Source organism: Dermacentor andersoni, chromosome 1, assembly GCF_023375885.2.
Source record: "Dermacentor andersoni chromosome 1, qqDerAnde1_hic_scaffold, whole genome shotgun sequence".
NCBI lineage: Eukaryota > Metazoa > Arthropoda > Arachnida > Ixodida > Ixodidae > Dermacentor > Dermacentor andersoni.
In genome coordinates, this window is record NC_092814.1 from 113,716,866 (window position 1) to 113,736,031 (window position 19,166).

General features: G+C 40.9%; 2 protein-coding genes and 1 long non-coding RNA gene across 3 annotated transcripts in view; 1 reads left to right on the forward strand and 2 right to left on the reverse strand.

Moving 5' to 3' along the window:
* Positions 1-10,757, forward strand: part of LOC140216290 (uncharacterized) — a 56,965-nt gene extending 46,208 nt beyond the window's left edge. The window contains exons 3-4 of the long non-coding RNA XR_011892969.1: positions 2,969-3,187; positions 10,668-10,757. This is a non-coding gene — a long non-coding RNA (uncharacterized lncRNA). The remainder of the gene's footprint in view (positions 1-2,968; positions 3,188-10,667) is intronic.
* LOC126545717 (uncharacterized) overlaps positions 1-19,166 on the reverse strand; it is a 502,749-nt gene that overhangs the window by 307,832 nt on the left and 175,751 nt on the right. The gene's annotated exons all lie outside the window — the stretch shown is intronic.
* Positions 1-19,166, reverse strand: part of PIG-T (phosphatidylinositol glycan anchor biosynthesis class T) — a 28,703-nt gene that overhangs the window by 415 nt on the left and 9,122 nt on the right. The window contains exons 5-10 of the mRNA XM_050193643.2: positions 14,483-14,570; positions 12,875-12,969; positions 12,030-12,231; positions 10,622-10,777; positions 4,062-4,311; positions 618-806 (exon numbers count right to left, since the gene is read on the reverse strand). Coding sequence (XP_050049600.1) covers positions 618-806; positions 4,062-4,311; positions 10,622-10,777; positions 12,030-12,231; positions 12,875-12,969; positions 14,483-14,570 — 980 coding nt within the window. The remainder of the gene's footprint in view (positions 1-617; positions 807-4,061; positions 4,312-10,621; positions 10,778-12,029; positions 12,232-12,874; positions 12,970-14,482; positions 14,571-19,166) is intronic.

Sequence of the window (19,166 nt, forward strand, 5' to 3'; positions counted from 1 at the left end):
CCCAGTAATATTATCTTAAAAACAAGCATCATATTTACTGCAGCCATACAATTACTGCTTAAAGTAGGTGGAATCTGATTGTCATGGTTTTATGTCTAGCTAGCATGTTTTCCTAAAAAGACAGATGGCATTAGATGTGAGCACAAAAATATTTTACAATAGATACTCCAGAATTTACATTGTGTAAAGTAATAGTGAAAATTTCTTTTTCCACAGAGCGCCTAATATCAAGGTTACGAACTATATGACACTGGCAAATGTCCATAAACCTAATTCTTCACATCCTACTTTTCATATGGTTTTAGACAGAATGTGAGATTCAGTGACAGTAGCTTTGATGCTGACAAGAGAAACAGAATAAACCATGAAAACAACATGACATAAACAATGATACACATCCTGCAAGAGATGTGTTATGCAATGAATTCATCATAAAGAAATGGCCAATGATCTGTGACAAAAGTCCTCAAGGCAATTCTAATCAAAGATGAACTTTTGAAGCTTTTTAGGCGTGATAACTTAGCATTATGACACCATCCATCATTCTAAGCAAGCAACACAGCAAGCAACACAGTTTGTTAGGTACACAAAAACATGAATAAGAAAATACCACTCACGCATTGGTGGCTATGTTATGTATGGGACCAAATGCCAAAGCAACTACGGTGCATGCCAGGCAGATGACATTGTATGGCATGCTGAAGTCGGGTGTAGGCAGGGATACCAACAAGGTCTCAGTGTAGATGCGCACAAACTGCTTTCCTGGACCATCTTTTGCGTCAAATGCTGATGCTGTTCCAGTAATACTGAAAAATTAAATGTATACATACAACCACCATCGACCAAGGTGGTGTAGTGACTTTGGCGTTGCACTGCTAAGACCGAGGGTGCAGAATCGAAACCTGGCCGTGGTGGCCGCAAATAGGGGTGAAATACAAAAATGTCCGTGTACCGTGGATTGGGTGCACATTAAAGAACATCAGGTGGTCAAAATTAATCCGGAGTCGCCCATTACGGCGTGCCTCATAATTATATCGTGGTTTTGGCATATAAAATCCCAGAATGAACAATTAACCACCATGACAATTTTCTTATAGAGCACCCTTGTCAGAACAATGTGCAATTAAGAAAGTGCACCCTTCACACGTGTGCAGGATACAATATGAGGGCCAGGAAAGCACTGACACATACTTTGAAGAGCATATATACATACTATACATACTTCACGCATATTGGTATGGGAAAACAGTGCAAACATTATGAAGTGATCTGTGACCCATCACTACAGTGAGGTACTCCAAGAGTACTTACAGTATATTACTTAATCATTATATGGAAGGAATAACGTACAAGTAAGCAACTGTAAAATAGTTCTGATTACTGTCCACTCTGTGTGACAGCACCAGCTTTCTTGTACACTCTCTGCTGGAAGTTTCAAAGCCAGCATGTGAGTGACAAGAGTTGCCACATGGCCTTGCATTGGGGCTCTTACAGCATGTTTGATAATCTGAAGAGATTGAGAAGGACTGTCTTTCTTAGGCTTTAGGGCTTTAAACCACTGAAAGCCGCATATGTGTCCCATCAAGTGGCTTATTACGAGCACCAGTCACACTCAGTGGCTTCAAAACGTTTAGCAAATGTCCTAAATAGTAGTTGTACACAAGAAATAAAGAAAATGTTTTGTGAAGCTGGTTGATTTGATACAATGTGGTGATGGCACATAATTAAATCAACAGTGTGCAAGGTACTAAGTGACACACAAGAGGAACACACAAACAGCACCACTGCTGCATTAACTGAAGGTACAGAGAAAGAAGTACTGAGGAGTAGAATTTGTTATCCAGTGCTAGCACTCTAAGGCAGCCCAACGATGTCACCACAAGGCGAGGAGGAAATGTATGGTTTCTGGTGCAGCAGAACGACACATGGTGCTTCAAGCATGTTCAGATTGGCTATATGCTCATCTGTGGAAGTTTAAAAAAATATGCTTCACAAAATTTTTAGAATTTCATACACATCTTTCAAGAAAAGCATGAGTGACACATGCTTGAGCAACAGTTATTAGTAGATATCACCCGAATAACATGTCATGCAGCCTGTGCAACTAACTACCAGTAGCAATCCACGAGTCGACATCTGCTGAAGCCACAAAGCCACTCACTTGTGTGCTCTGTAAGTGTGCAGGTAGATAACCTTTGAAGACAATGCTCTAATTGATTTAACAAGGGTAGGGCGTGACAAGCTATCTCATGCCTTGCAGACACTGGTTCATCTGTTTTCGTAAACTTCCATAATTATGATGGTTTGTGCAGACACTTGTGCAAAACACATAGAAATAGGCAAAGAACACTCAATGCATCTACTTTCTTTTAGTGTTATCCTCACTGACAAACACCTACAAAGGTGTTAAACAATATGTGGCCTATTGCCTGGCTCAGAGATAACAGTTACAAGCAGTGGCTATGAACACTTAACACAACTAAAGCATGGAGCAAAAACACTAAGCAGTGACTCTTAAATAAAAGTAACTTAATAAAAACAGTAAATACCCTAATTTATTATTGCAAAAGATACCTTACACCTGACATGGTGGTTGTCTTACCTCAATCATGGAAGTAACAGTTTGGCATCTGTCAGGATCTTCTCGTAACCTAGTTCTCCGTTGGCTTCAAACGCCTTAATTATGCAATGAATGTCAGTTACAGGGAAACTAACAGTATTATTTTTCTTGTTTTAAGCATATATAATCTGGTATTTATCAGTGCGTGGATAGCCGTCTTTCTTTTCTTGCACTGATAGTATGTACTGTTAACATGAAACTGTCAACATAGCCCGTAATGAAGTCATTGTAAAGCACCAATCAAAAAGAAGGCAGCTACGCACACTCTGGTGAATACATTTCACACTTAAAAAACGTTGCCCTTTAACTGACAGCCATATCATAATGATTTTTAAACATTTGATGCAGGAAGAAGTGCAAGAAATAGGCGCCTCCCTTGATATGAAGGAGCAGCAGGTGGCGGATGACCTGGAACTAGCATGCATGCTCAACATATGCCACCTTTTGATGCCAGCAAACTTCATACAACAGATGGTGGCTCATCACTGTGCCCTGTGCTGTGACTATATTGGGATGCAGGAGATGGTGCTGTTTCTCCTGCTTAAAGGGGTCCTGCAACGCTTCCAAGTAAGGTTGTCGGGTGGCACCGATAGCAGCATCATGACGCAGCGATTTCATGCAATTCTTGCGATGGATGTGACATCATTGTGTGGAACCATCATTGGTAAAAAATGTATTGTGTGATTTACGTTCTCATAATATTGCGAGTACTGTAAAAAAACTATGGCATTACATTTTACAAGCATTTTAAGTATCACCTAATTATCATGCAGCCATAAGCAAATTGTTGCAACCATGACAACAACGTGTCGACATGCCGAGCACATGGCGTGCAACAAGCTGCCTAGTAGAAGCTGTTGTAACCATAAAAGTGTTGCCATGGCCTCCGAGATAGGATCGTGTGCCACCCAATTGCGAATGCTGTCAACAAGCTGAGCAGGCTTGGCGACCATGGTGTGCTAATTTTCATTACATAACATCCATGCCCCGCAGCTATTAGGTGCCACACGTACCAAGTCATGAGAGAGTGAAATGTGGCATCCAGAACTGCGACAATTCAAGTTGTAGGTTACTCTAATTTTTCTTGTAATTTTAACTTTCTGCGACTGATAACTTGGGTTTATATGCATTGATTACCACAATTTCTTTTGCTCTTAGTTCTTTGACATGCTAAGAAAAGACCTAAAGCAGAAATAGTGGTCTTAAAGTGTTGCAGGGTGCCTTTACGAATACTTCCTCTATGGCCCTGGAGGTAACACTACAACACACATTCCCAGTGAACGGAGGCATAGATAGCAGTAGCGCAAGATAACTAAAAACAAAGGCATACATGCTGCAATCTTTAGACAAAAGCAACCACAAGCTACAATGGTAATAGCTTAAGAGGGCACAAAGCAGAGCTGTTGTGCGCTACAAGTACTGTGAAAGTGCTACTACTGACCAGTGCCTCAGACTGGGGCAGAGTGAGATGTCACCACTGTAGTTGGCAACAGGTTCATCCAGAAGGGCACTAAGCACAGCTGCCCCAACATAGAAGCCATGGTTGGCATCGGGAGGGTATTCGGTCCATTTGAGGAAGGCTCGCTCAAATTCATATGCCACGATTGTCTCTGCTGCCGGAGGGAGAATGAGGGTAAGCTCCAAATGATGTGGTCTCTCTCGATCACAACCTGGCTGGTAGCTGACATGCTCTGGAGATAGAAGGATGAAAAAAGATTGGATGACTACTCAGATGTGAACAATACTTGCATACTGTTTTCAGAGAGCTGTGTACATAAGATCTGCTAGAGGATTCACAAAGAACATACCATACCACGGCCAACTTACATGTTTTAATGATGCTGAATGATGATGAGGCAGGCTTAATTTGCACACTTTATTCTTTTTACGCTGCAATTCTTTCTCTACACTGACTACCTCTGCCTCAAGTTCTTCAGTTGTTCATTAGGTCTTAGAAGAGGATGGAAGAAAGAAACATGAGAGTGTGGGCCATCAGGTAGCATGAAACACAAAAACAACACATGAAAAAATAATGCACACACTGTAAGCCTGGTAAAGCACAGGTTGCTAAAGTGTACTACTTCCATTAAAAAAAAAAGAAAAAAAAAAGGGCCTTCTTTAAATACAACCTGCCTGCATGTAGATATCAATATAACATTATGTTAGGTACCCAGTGCAGTTTCTGAACTGTACATTATACACTATAGCATGCTCGATTTCATGATCTGGAATGGCGCACCCTAGTTTTAAAGAAATTGTAAGAGGGCATCTATATACAGTGACCTTTCTTTATTTCAAGTCCAGCTAATTAGATTTATCAGTTAATTCGATCCCAGACAGAAGGTCCTAGCCATTGCCAATATATTTCTATGGACTAAAACTAATTATTTCGATACCGAAATGGGCCATCACTGGATAATTAGAACTTTACTGGTAAACACGAACCTGCCTTGCCTCAATGGTGGCCTCAATGGTGACCCAATGGTGACACTCAATCCTGATTCCAAAGGCTGCAGTGTTTGTTTCAGTGTTGCTAGGGGACAGTGAATACGTCGAAGACAAGTCTCCTGGCAAAAATGCCTATTTTTTGGCCTGCCCTAGGAAGCTATTGAAGCGATAATGGCAGCTCTCAATTAATAATTACTGTATTTACTCAATTTTAATGCACAAACATTTTTCTAAATAACAGGGCCGAAATTGCACATGCAGTGTAATTAGATATGATACCAAAACCGCATTTGTGGCGCCTGTGACAGCATGTCATGAGGGCCAGTGTACACTCATTGCCATCGTCGCCACAACATGGTGACAAAATGTTTTCATGTAGGTTGACGACGATGACGAGCCACTTTTCATATTTGATTACGAAAGCTCATTTTATTATACTAAGCTATTTTACATGCTAAACTAGTGGCAACAAATTTGCATCACATGTTTTTGGTGTTCAGGAGAATAGCGTGCGTCAAAGGACAAACTACTAGCGAAGTGGTCACTCTAAGCATGGGCCACCATCCCATTTGTGGTTGCTGTGGAGTCGTTTGAGAGATGAGTAATATCAAATATGCAATGGACTGAACGGAGGACATGAGGTCCAGAGACAGCATTAAGTGCTGTCCGAGAGTGACACCGGGTATTACATGTAAATAGATTTACATTCTGTGAAGGTAAACTTCACTGGTTTAATCTTTTTCTGATTTCCAGAATTGGAGGAATGCTACATTTCCTTGTTAAAAAATCGAGTGTCTGTTAGATCTAGGTGCTTTTATTACTTTGAACCCATAAAAACTAGATGTGCGTCAGATTCACTGGCGTTAGAATAAAATAAATACTAAATAAAGCAGCAGTCTGTTTTATCATTTTGTTTTCAGCATACTCTTTAACTTGTCCGGCCGGATAAGTTTATCTATTCTGTTAGTCCCACTAAGGTCGAATTAACAGAAGTCAATTGTATAAGTAGTTCTAAAGGCCCTTCAAATTTATTTCCCAAGCTCAAAGGTATGAATACCGCAGGTATTGCTAATGATTCATCAATGCCCCTTAATGTACTTTTTATAATGCTGCAAATAAATTTCATTAGAAAAAAGACTGCTGTTCTCCACACGTGTGACCTGCATTCCTGAGTGAACTAACACAATCATGTCAGCCACTGAGTAATTCCTAAATTTACTTTAGGCAGTCCTACACACAGTAGCAACAAATGTACTCTCAAGCAAATATTGAAAAGCAAACATTGAAAACAAGCAGATTACATGTGTGTGGAGGTTAATTTGTTCTCTTTATCATTAACCTTGATTTGTAAGTCCTTGTTTTCATAAGTCAGGTTAATATATTAAACAGTGCAGAGGTGGTTAAGGCACAATTTATTTCAAGATCAGCGCATCTGAGCTCACAACTGTTCCATTTGCAAGCTCAGGAGACTACAATAATGTACTTTGTATTAGCATGGAAAGAATGGGAGAATTTAGAGTAACAGGCTCACAAGAAAACGCAATTAAAAACAACACAATCTGGTCCCACTCAAACACCACCATCGAAGAGAGAGAGAAGACATAAGAAAAAATTGGAAATTACAAGCATCTGCTATAATAGACCAGCCTGCTTAACAAACTATTGAGAGAAAAAGAATAGTTCTACAAATACAGTAAAACCTTGTTAATTCGAAGTCATTGGTACAGCAAGATATCTTAGAATTAAGTGGATTTTCGAATTAAACGAATACTACACAAAAATATACAACCCAGGCAACAAATTTTGCTGCAGGAATGTGTTACCTTTATTTGGCAATCTTTGGATTACTTAAAGTAATCAGAGATGCTTGTTTGCCGCGTCGTGTAGCTTGAGGCTCCAAGGGTCATGTTTTCTAGTTGGCCAACTACGTGCAACATTTGGGAATTTCCACCGTGGCACTCAACAAAAATGGTTTCATCAGCGGTAGCTTCACTCTCCAAGTCTGAGTAGCACGTTTGCTGATAAGTTCAGATACTCGGCGAAGCCGACTGCACCGGATTCACTATCCTCTACGCAGAGTGCATTGATGTGGTCGCAACACTCGGCTCCTTCTTCATCAAGTGCACATCAATAGTCAGCATTGGCATCGACAGTGCTTTCCTTCGAGAAGCCAGCGTGTTCAAAACACCGCATGATCAAAGTGGGTTCCACTTGCTTCCATGCATACACAATAAGACGTATGGCGCCAAGGAGGTCGATGGAGTACTCCATGTCATTGTCGTAGCAAAGGAGCATGCGCTTGAGCAGGTGGTGGCGGTAAATCTTCCTCGTGTGGTGAATGACGACTTGGTCCATTGGCTGCGAGATCGACGTGGTGTTCGAAGGAAGAAATACCATCCTGATAGCTTTCAGGTGTGGGATGTCACCATGCGCCGGGTAATTATCAACAACGAAGAGTACATTCCTGCCTGTGGCCGTAAACTTGCGATCAAGCTGCCGAACGTAATCTTCAAATACTGCACCTGTGACCCAGGCTTTCTTGTTGTGCTGGTAGATAAGCTCATCCCTTGGTGGCAGCCGTGCATATATAAAGCAGCGAGGCTTCCCACTCTTTCCAACTACGAGTAGTGGCAGCTTGTGTTTGCCGCACAAGTTCGCGCCAAACAGAACGGTAATTCTTTTCTTGCCCTGCTTTCGACCCTTGACTGCAGTGTCCTTCGCTGCAAACATTCTTGTGGGCAGCATCTTGTAAAAAAAGGGCCACCTCGTCAAAGCTGTACACATCGTCTGCACCGTACTTGCTAAGCAATGGAGCCAACGTGTGTTTCTTCCAGTCGTTGACGAGGCTCTCGTTTGCGCTGCCGCTCTCGCCACAGACGGCTACGAAGGTCAAATTATTGCGCTCTTTAACATGGCTGAACCCTGCATTGCTACACTTGAACTCTTCGTGCCCAAGTTGTCGAGCCAAGTCGTTGGCCTTCTCCTCGCAGTATTGTTCCATTGATGGGACGGTGGGCTGCGTTTGCTTTCTGCAGCCAGCGAAGTAAAGCTGATTCCACATCTTGGTATGTGGGAGCCCGTACTCGCAACCGCTTTGAAGAATATGTCTTGCTGTAGGCCTCAAGTACCTTCAACTTGTTCTTCAATATTGTGGACAACATTGAGAGGGACACGCTGTGCCTTTCAGCAAACTTGGTCTTGGAACAAGTGTTTTTACCTGCTTCTTGGATCAAGCAGAGCTTCTACCCCAGTGTTAAAGTCTTATACTTTGGCATCTTCGCTCACTGGCCCTTCTGCACAGTTCAGAAAAAAGAAAAAGAACACCATGCTAGCTGCAACACCCCTAACCACTGCACACAAGTAAACGGCGCAGACCGGCGATGTGTGCACACACGTCGCTGCAGGCGCGGAGAGAGAATGGGTGAAAGGCAGCCAGTGGAAGTGGCACGGAACACGTGCTGACGCTGCGACCGCTGCGACTGCGAGGAGCGTGCGGAGTGGGGGACGAGAGCATGTGACAAAAACAGGTATGCCCGCTGCGTTGCAGTGAAGCACGTCTTCTCCTCTGCAGGCGCGTGTTTCGGCGGTGCGCAGGGCGTACCGTGGACGGACTTTTTTTGCTAGCAGTACTACGGGTCGGGCACTTCGGCTATAAATAATCGCGTTTGCTATGTGGCATTGCCTCGTGGCTCCGAATGGCCGTCGCTTTGCCGGGTTTGCGGTGAAATGGGGATCGGGAGTTGCCGCATAGCACCCGAAACCTTGGAATTAACCGGGTTGGCCTAGGCCGCCGGTTCGAATTATCCGGTCAAATTTACATTCGAAAATACGGGGCCGCAGAAAACTTTAGAATTATCCAGGATTTCGAATTAACTGAGTCCAAGTTAACACGGTTTTACAGTTTACAAAAACAAGGACACATATTAGCCCCACAAAGCCCAGCTTATTATTTTTGATAGGCTGAGTTTGATACTTCAAAATGCTGAATATGATGCAAAGCCCATAGTAACGTTTTTATATGCCGGAGTGAAGTTTCCATCAAATATAGTTCAGAAAACCCCCAATTAATTTGCAATAGATTACGTTATAACCCAAATAACAGTCATTACCTTTTTAAACGAGAAGAAAGGGGGTTAACCGAGGGGTCCTACATTTATTAGTCATATCACAAGAAGCCAACAAACACTGACACCAAGGACAACATAGGGGAAATTACTTGGGCTTAATAAATGAAATAAAGCAACGATAAATCAATGGAAATGAGAGTGGATGAAAAAACAACTTGCCACAGCTGGGGAACAATCCCATAACCTTCGCATTTCACATGCGAAGCTCTACCAATTGAGCTACCGCGGCGCCGTTTCCCCGTCCACTTTCTTGGGTATATATGTTTCCTTGTAGAACCCTGGGAGTGTTAGCCAGCGGCACCACTCACAGACCTTGGCGGCGGACGTGGAACACCCTTTCTGCCGCAGGCGTCACGAGAACGTGATCTGTTTGGGTGAAGGCAACCGGTCCATAAACCCACACATGCTACCTGAAGGCATCAATGTCGCCGGATTCGAGACCCTCGTTATGTAATAAACGAAAAAAAAAAGGGGGTTAACCAAGGGGCCCGTTTTTATTTGTCATATCATAAGAAGCCAACAAACACTGACACCAAGGACAACATAGGGGAAATTACTTGTGCGTAATAAATAAAATGTTTATTTCATTTATTTCAATTTATTTCATCTATTACGCACAAGTAATTTCCCCTATGTTGTCCTTGGTGTCAGTGCTGAAGGCGACAGGTGCTGAAGGCCTTCAGGTAGCATGCATGGGTTTATTGACCGGTTGCCTTCACCCAAAAAGATCACGTTCTCGTGACGCCTGCGGCAGAAAGGGTGTTCCACGTCTGCCGCCAAGGTCTGTGAGTGGTGGCGCTGGCTAACACTCCAAGGGTTCTACAAGAAAACATAAATACCCAAGAAAGTGGACGGGGAAACGGCGCCGCGGTAGCTCAATTGGTAGAGCATCACACGCGAAATGCGAAGGTTGGAGGATCGTTCCCCACCTGTGGCAAGTTGTTTTTTCATCCACTTTCATTTCCATTATTATCGTTTCTTTATTTCATTTATTAAGCCTAAGTAATTTCTCCTATGTTGTCCTTGGTGTCAGTGTTTGTTGGCTTCTTATGATATTCATTACTTTTTTAGTACGAATGGACTATCCGTGGCCAAAAATACCAGTGGTCAATTTGTTCTAACTTTCCTTGATGTGGAATGGTGTTTGAGCTTTCTGAGGTTAAAGCGAAAAACTTTCCATTTCTTGTGTTCTTGAACTACTTGCGGATAAACCTTGACAGTTCAAAAATTATATTTTATACTAAGTATAACAGGTTTGTAAACCAGTACATGCCTTTAGGTTAGAATAACATTCTCAGAAAGTGCTTGTTTAGTTCAAATTCTGATATTTTAATGTCTTGAGCCTATTGATGAATGTATAGTTAAAGCCTTGCTTGAATTAGTGAAAATGCAGTTTACTGAAAGAAACCCAGAATGGCTGAAGTACCTGCTTTCAGCTGTCTTGTACCTGAAGAAATCTTCAATGTATGCAGGTACACGCGGAGGAACCAGGGAATGATGTCAAGCAGCACAGCTCGGACAGCTTTTGTAGGGTGATTGTTCTGGATACGATTGACTATTCCACCTCGCTCAAGACCATAACCTGAAATATAAAACAACTATTCATAGAGCTTTATGCATCTGTTGCCAGTACCATTCATGCATAAATCTTACGCAAAATTCTAGATAAAGTTATTTTAGCAACCATGAAAGGTAAAAAGAATATGTGACAGCCATTAGGAAGCAACTTTCTTGTGAGCAACACAGGCATCACAGAAGTAAGGAGTGTCGCACTTACATGTGCAACCACAGTGATGTACATCTCAGTTTCATGCTGTGCACTTAGGCAGTAATAAAATTCAGACTCTTCATGGCTACCATGTTTTGTAAACTGTGGCTGGGTGACTGTATTGAAGACCACTGTTCTAAATACATTGTCACTGGGTTTCTGCACTAAATACATCTTGGGGGATCTTCCAAAACAGTTAAAATATCTCATAATATTCACTAGCAGTCAGTTCAAGTAAACTCCTAGAATTCAGTTCAAGAATTGCTAGTTACACTTACCAGGTGCATTACCTTCAAGTTTGTTTTTTTAAACATGAATTTGTAGCATTTAACATTATTCATGCTCCTAAACTTGCACACTATTACCACTATGTCATAATATGCAGCCTGTAAAGTGTATGTACATTAGTATTAAGTGAGACAATCCACAAAGTAACACCAATGACTACTTGAAGCTACAGCAGTTTGCAGATTTTTCACCATCCTCTTTTGTTCACTTATTGTCTTTACACCTTTGAATTTGTGAACGCATTATCTTTCAAATTGTTGGTAAAATGTGCACCAGCACTTTTAATGTGACAATTTAACCAGAAGGCTGCAGCAATCTTAGAGAAATGACATTTTAAAAGTGAGCATGCCATTAGTGTTTCTATCCATGTGCTGAATCAAAAGTGCTGCCAGGAGCAGAGCTACATAAGCCTGTTTGTTCCTTAAAAAAAAATACTGCAGGAGATACCTAGTGGCACCTTCCCCTCACTGTATTCACCAAAGCTCTAGTAAGGCTTTTATATAACAATACAGTGTGACACTTTCATGCAGTTATCAGCATCATGTCCAGTCGGGCACAATGTGCTAATTATTGAGTTATGACATGGCTGTGTAACACATCCTGGATTTTGAAAAAGCGACATGAAATTACTGTTTAAAAGAGAGAGAAGAAGAAGAAGAAGAACTATAAAATGGCACATTTCAAGAGGACAACGGTCCGTGGTGCAAACAAAAAAGTTTTACGAAGGGGTAAAACAATTTGCACAATTCAGCATGGGTGACAGTGCCTCTCAGCTTACCCTGAATGTAGCGGGTAATGTGCAGGGGTGGTTCTGGGATAAGCCAGAAGATATGGGGCTTCTCATACTGGGCAGCTAGGTTGAGACGCCCCTGGGCCACGTGGTGCTTGAGGTCATAAATGGCCAGGCTGCGCTGGTGAGCTCCCTCTCCAGAGACTACCAGCTGTGTGGGCTCAGGACTAAGCCGGTACGTTCCCACACTCTGCCCCCAACATCAAGTACAACCACCATTATCACAGCAGCACTGTGGGCGCAGAATGTGCACTTTGCCAACTGAGAGCAGGTATGCAGCATGTACATTTCAATCAATAATTGACTAATACAGAAACCAACAAGCAAGATGAAAGAAATCTGATGACAATGAAGAACAAGAAAAGTACAGTAAACCCTCATTAAAACAAATTCACAGGGACAAGAAAATTACTTCACTGTGAGTGGTATTTTCTTAAAGGCTCTAAAAGAATGGATAGGTGGGCTAGTTGGTAATGCATTATAATAAAAAACTTAGAGCACTAAAAACACAAAGGACATAGAAAAAGAAACACATACCACATGCGCGTGTGGTATGTGTTTCTTTTTCTACATCCTTTGTGTTTTTAACACAACAGTCGGGCATGGCCTGACTGTCCCAACGTGGGAGCGGCCCGCAGCACGCTGAGTCGCATACCTCAGGACTTTCATTAAAGTTTTGCATCCATCCATCTATCCTTAAAGCCTTCACAAAAACGCCATTTTTTCCATGGTAAGAAAAGAGTTAAATACCATTGTTACTCTATCAAAGAATAAAAGAACACTGGGCAATCACTGCTAAAAGAAACAAATGATAAATCTAGTTTGTAACTTACACCATTATTAGATATATCAACGTAGATGGTACTCATGGATGATAAAGGGCACGAAGTCTTGATTCCAGCTCCAAATAACTTGCTGAGAGACCATGCTGAAACACAACAATAAACACTACAGTGAATGCAAAAGGTTTCTGGAAGTCTAACTTCATTACAAAAATTGTTGTACTGATGGATAGGACTAATTCAAGTAAGGTACACAAAGTTCTGCTAGTAGACTCTTAGCAGTGGCTGCTAGGGCCACTTAGATTGGAGGAGCAGCTAAGAGTAGACAGCAAGCTGGCACCAAAAAGCTAGGCACAGAAAAAAAAAAAAAGCGAGAACTACTATGTACGCAGCTACATTTTGCCTTTAAATGCTTGAGGCACAAGCGCTGCCACCTTCATGGTAGAATTCTGGTTGAGTGAAAGAGCCCAGCTGCATAATTTCACACATTATGTATTAATGAAAAAAAAAGTGCTATATACCTGTGCAAAATGGTCAAAAAGGCTTTCTACACACCCTAAAGCTGCTTCCACAGTGTACAGAGTTTCTTGCAAAAGTTTATATAGATAATCCAACAACCTTCAGCTGAACCACAAAACAACTAATTTTGGACACAGAAATTGTTCAAGCCAGGGTTCTCCCTAAAGGGAAACTCTGCCCACTAGTCCAGTATACTGTCCACCCCTTTGAAGGGGTACTCGCCAATTAAAGTGGTTGATTTCGTGAAAATTCTCGTTCTTATTCTTTATTTTCGTTATTCCCAAGTGCTCCTTTATCATGCGGGGAAATATTTAAAAAAAAATCTGAAGTATAATTTGAGAAAACTGCACTTTTCTAGTGTGCTGTTGACAAAAATTGGGTAAAAAATCGGGCTTCAGAAGGTGCAATCACATAGGGGATCATGAAGCTTCCTGCTGACGCACTGCCACCATCTTGGTATCGTTGTAAAGAAACGAGATCGAAGCTTCTGATAACTGCACCGCCATATTTTGCTGTGCAAAACTAAAAGCAAAAGAAGCAAAGCAAAATAGGAAAAAGTGCCGTCGGAATTCGTTACTGCAGTCACGTGCACACAGGAGCGCTCCTATTGGCTGACGCAGATTCAAACTGCTATCGCATGTTTCACGTGCATTTTGACAATGGCAAGCACTGCATTTTTTTATCCAGGCAATGTTTGGAAATCGTGATAGGCTGTGTCACTGGCTCGTGTATTTTTTGTTAATGTGTTCAAAATGCAAAATTGTTGAATGTACCATTCAATACGACGGAATGATCCTATAAAAAGAAAACAAAGGAATAAGAAAACCTTATTTGTGTGTCTACCCCCCCCCCCCCCCCCACTGGTTTGCAGTTCAATACACAAAAACAATGACGACCTGGAACTTTTATTTGAAGCACCCTAGCCAAAAGGTGTAATAATAAAGCAGTATATTTTAGTATATACTAACATAGCAACAGCACAACTATGCTTCACTACACTGTAACACAGTAGATAGAACAGCAAGACGGTGTAAAAAAAATAGAAAAACAAGAAGCTACCCCACATGAGCTCTGCTACAGGGACACTCTTAGAAGACACCAGAAGAAACGATTATTAATACTAGATTGTTGTCGGCTTACTCTGGTATCCATTTTGTGCTGCCACAGTATCAAACACCAATGACACTGACATCTGGAGCTCCAGAGTGGCATGCACACAATCTTCATCCTGATATCAAAGAAAAGAAAGAATGTGACAATTACTTTTATTTGTCGTATGCTCAAACTTGCCACTATTAATGCTTGAACTTCGAAAGATGTTTAGAAAGAAAGGATGAAATTCTTGAATGGGGCATGTACAGAACAACAAGTTGCCAGCTTATTACCAGCAATGGAACCTTACTGATAGTTATACATATGTAAATGCTGTGAGCAGCAGCACACAATTACATAATGCAAAACGTGTTTTTCAGTAGGGGTGCTCAAATAGTAAATATATTGAATTCAGTCCCATGTGAATATTCAGAGAAAGATTTACTCAATATTGACTAAAATAAAAAATACTGTATCTTCATTTATAAAGCAAGAAAAAGGTTGTATGAAAACAAAGTGGCAAGGCAAGCTAATTTATGTGATTCAGTGCACATAATATTGTCCACAGCAATGTACAATCATTTGGGTAGCTTGAAAATTAGTAGTGAGTGTAAGGTGATAACTTGTACAATCATGACGATGACTAATAAAATACAGTAGTTGCACGCTAATAGATGCACGGAGAGAGTTTGTTTCCTTATGTACTAAAGTAAAACCAAAAAATGTAAGCCATTATTATCTCCATCATTTATGGTACCCTTAAAGGCCTCTTGCGGAGTATTACAAAAGGGGTGAGGGGAGGGGGTACGATGTTCAGAAATGCTTGGAGATGTTCCAAATATTATTTAAGATAAACAAAATGCATCATGTAGTGGTGCACACATAGTAAAGTACATTATGGAAACAAAACCTAATTTGGAATAAGTTAAGGTGATTAATCTGAAGGCAACCTAAGTACAGTCTATCGATTCTTTAACAGTACCGCGCAAGTGTCGGCTGACTGGAAGTGCAAGTTTCGTCTGCTAGGCTCTTTTCACCAGCACGACACACCCTTGGCATGATTAACTCGGTGCAAGCTCCCCAGCTTATCAGAGATAACGGCTTCCAGTGAATTTCGTGCGCATGTGCTACTCTTGCTGATCTCATCGCTTCGCGTGGTTAGAAGGTGCTGACTGGCCGGCCAGTCGCCACTCGCGCGGTACTGTTAAAGAATAAGTCGACTGTCAAAACAACTCTTGATCAAATGACTGTGTGTTGCTGCACAATAAAATTAAATGCTCTGCACATTTGTGGCCTGAAGCAGAAGCATTCAGTGTAGAGGCTGCAGGAATGGCTAAGCATTTCCAGCTAACTAGGTTCAAAAATTGACATCTAAAGTATCTGGAATTTGCAACTTTCGTGATTCTTAGGTCTGGCATGGCAGACAGAGACGACGATTGCAACACTGCCAGAATATGGGTTTGGAACAAGGGTGCTGTTGTGTTGCTTTAGAGGCTTCTTTTTTTAAAAAAGAATTTCGAATTTTTCTTTCTTTCTGTTTTTTATGCTAGCTACACCACACCCACGCTCCAGCCAATTCTTTTACTATGAGGGATGGGGGAGCGTCAGCTACACGTACATAAAAACGCTGCTAAGGAAAGTAGTTGCTGCCCTAACAAAGACAAGTCCCATAGTTGAAAAATTGGCTTAAAGTGACATTCCTTGTTGGACTACTGCTCATCATTTCAAGTTTCCATCTTGCTTTGAACTTCTGTCTTATAGTGGCTACAGTACCTCTATGATAAAATTTATTGCCTAGATAAGGAAGTTTCACATTATTATCAACAATGCGTAATGATGAGCACATGCGAAATATCTAATTATGACTACCACTACATGCAGCCTGTTTTGCTTGCATGCAAGTAAGTGCTCAGTGGTTTATCACAAAGCACAAATGATACATTCTGAGCTGAAAACGTGAAAAATGCAAACAAGCATGGGTTAATGCAACTTTTGCATGCTCTTTTACAACAGCCCAGTGGAAAGGATCACCATAACTTATAATATTGTCTTTACCACTGCAGCATGTCTGTCTAATGAAAATACCAAACGATAGCATATGGCATTTCTCAAATGCATAGCATATGCTTATGGGGACAAAGTAAGAAAATTAGTGGTGAATTGGTTTTTGCAATGTGACATATACACTGTTTATTTTTTTTTGCGTGTGTGTATACATACTTAGTTTGCACATATAAAAAAATTCATTGAGCATATACTGCAATCAGGCCATTCATGTGGATTACCTAGACAGGCAAACATGCACAAAAATAATAATTTTCAGTTACATATTTAATAAACTTCGACTAATTAAATTTTTTGAATATTCATTTTATAAACACGTGTTGGATTGCAAAGTTGAAGCCAAGTAGCAGTGAAGCCATCTGTGCTTAGCAGAAATCCTAAGCATGACTTCTCAGATATCTGTCACCAAAATGGGCTGTAAAATATGTTGGCATTCCAGTCAATAATTTTTTGAAATCTTCCCTCTAAAAGTTCCAAGATCATATTGACATGTGTGCATTGTCTGTCCTTTTCTGGTGACCGCTTCTCACTGGCTAACCACTGTTGCAATGTTATTGCTCGACATAGACGCGCCATTATTTATCCGAACTTTCTTGAATGTTGTTGAAGAGTCTATAGCGAAAGAATTTTGTCGGCAATCAGACTGCATGCGTGACGTGAATAGTGGTGTACATTCTAGAACGGACGCGAGCACTACTGATTACTCTGGCATGTATGATCTGACTGAAGTCTGATGTGACCCGCACATCAGCTTTCGACGATCAATGACTATGCTCAGCGTTATCGTTGTGCTTGAGTGTAATTTGCTTTTTCTTGGCACAAGTTTGCTCAGTAAAGAGTTAGTTTCGTAACTCACAGTTGTGCCACTGTTGTTCTTCACCGTCACTGCAGCGTTACAACTACAACACCAATGCATTTTTTTAGGAGACATTAAGGTCAGATGACTCGAAACAGGTGTTAGTCTTGCAATGTCTGCTCAGTGAATACGATTTGACTATGTGGCTTCATTTCTGCACTTGCAACATGTGTTCTCAGGTGAATAAGAAAAAATTGATATGCAGTATACATATATGAATTTTGTGTATGAAATTTTCAATTTTGTGTATGCCCATATTTTCCAGTTATACATCATAAATCCTCTGTGCACAATTTTTGTCATATGTGCTGTGGACTCATGAAGCTACTGCCATTTTGGAATTCTCAGAATTTTGAATATGTCCCTTACTAAATCTTACTCTGTTAGTACATAGAATATGAATTATACTGAACATGAATTATCTTATGCCTTATTTACATGGGTGCTTTCAAATGCCATTAAAACTGCAAAAGTTGACATCAACTGCCATTCACACTTAAATGACAGTTACCCTAAATGGAGGCTGGCAGACTTATTTGACAGCCACACTTGTAAACTATTGAGATCACTGCCCCCGACGAGGAAAGCATGGCATCCAGAGTGATAGATATAGCAAAGCATTTTGTGCATATGGGAGCGACGATCGACGCCGTCATACACAACTGGGTTGATTATTCGTAAAAAAACCACACTGCAATATATTATGGGAAAACAAACAAAACTGAGACACATAAATAAACAACAAGACAGGAAGGCAGAAATAGACACCAGAATAATATATAATTTAAACAGTTTCTAAATGGATTGTCTTGGTTCAATGCCGATTTCACAAACTTAGCTCACAAGCCTGTATTGAGCCTTAAGAATGAGCAGAAGTTAGTACTACTTTAAGGTGAATAAAGCAAAGTTAAAGGAAAGATATGCAGAAATTCAGATAACATACACATCAATCTTATTTACTACTGTACGACTGCTACAGCATGATGACATGATTGTGAAGATTCCTCAGAAAAGCTGTTTAAGCACACCACTGGTCATTCACTTCAGTGCAAAGTGAAGATTTCAACTGAAATTCGTTTCAAAGGTTGCTGAGGCCAACTCTGCTGAGGGGTTGTTGGGGGGTCCATAGGGATTACATATAAAACACAACTGGATTATTATGCCAAAGGAAGCAGAATACCAAAAAAGACAGAAAAGAAAACTGTAATATTGCTGAAAATAAAGCTGGTTGCAATAATTGGTAGAATAGTTATTCATGACATATTTAGGAATATGCAATAGCAGTAAACACTTGCTGTCGACAGCTTATCTTCTTTGACACAATGCCTCCTTTTGATGCAAAGCAGTTGCACAGTTTTCCTAGACAAGTGTCTGTAAACAAGTCTAATGAGCTAGAATATAGTTAACAGCATTATGAAAATACAAGCAAATTAACAAAACTAAGCTTTTTTTCATGGGCAAGGTACACCACACGACCACATTTGTTTCTATTATTTTACCCTTGTCACAGGTGCACCCGCGAACTCCATTGACATGAAAACTCCCTAATGGAGATTTACAGCAGTGGAGTTGTGGCCATGCTCCACAGCCCAATGCAAGCTTTCGACAGGCACCGCATGGGACAGAAACAGCGATGCTGCACTTACTTTCGCATGCAACTGCTCACATGCAACTGCTCAATGCGCACACTTTAACAGAATACACATGCAACAATGACACGTTTAAGTATTCATTCTTCCCCCTTACAATTGCTGAATGGAACCGACTTGATCCTGCTATAACCGCCATTGAATCGTTGTCCGAATTTACTTC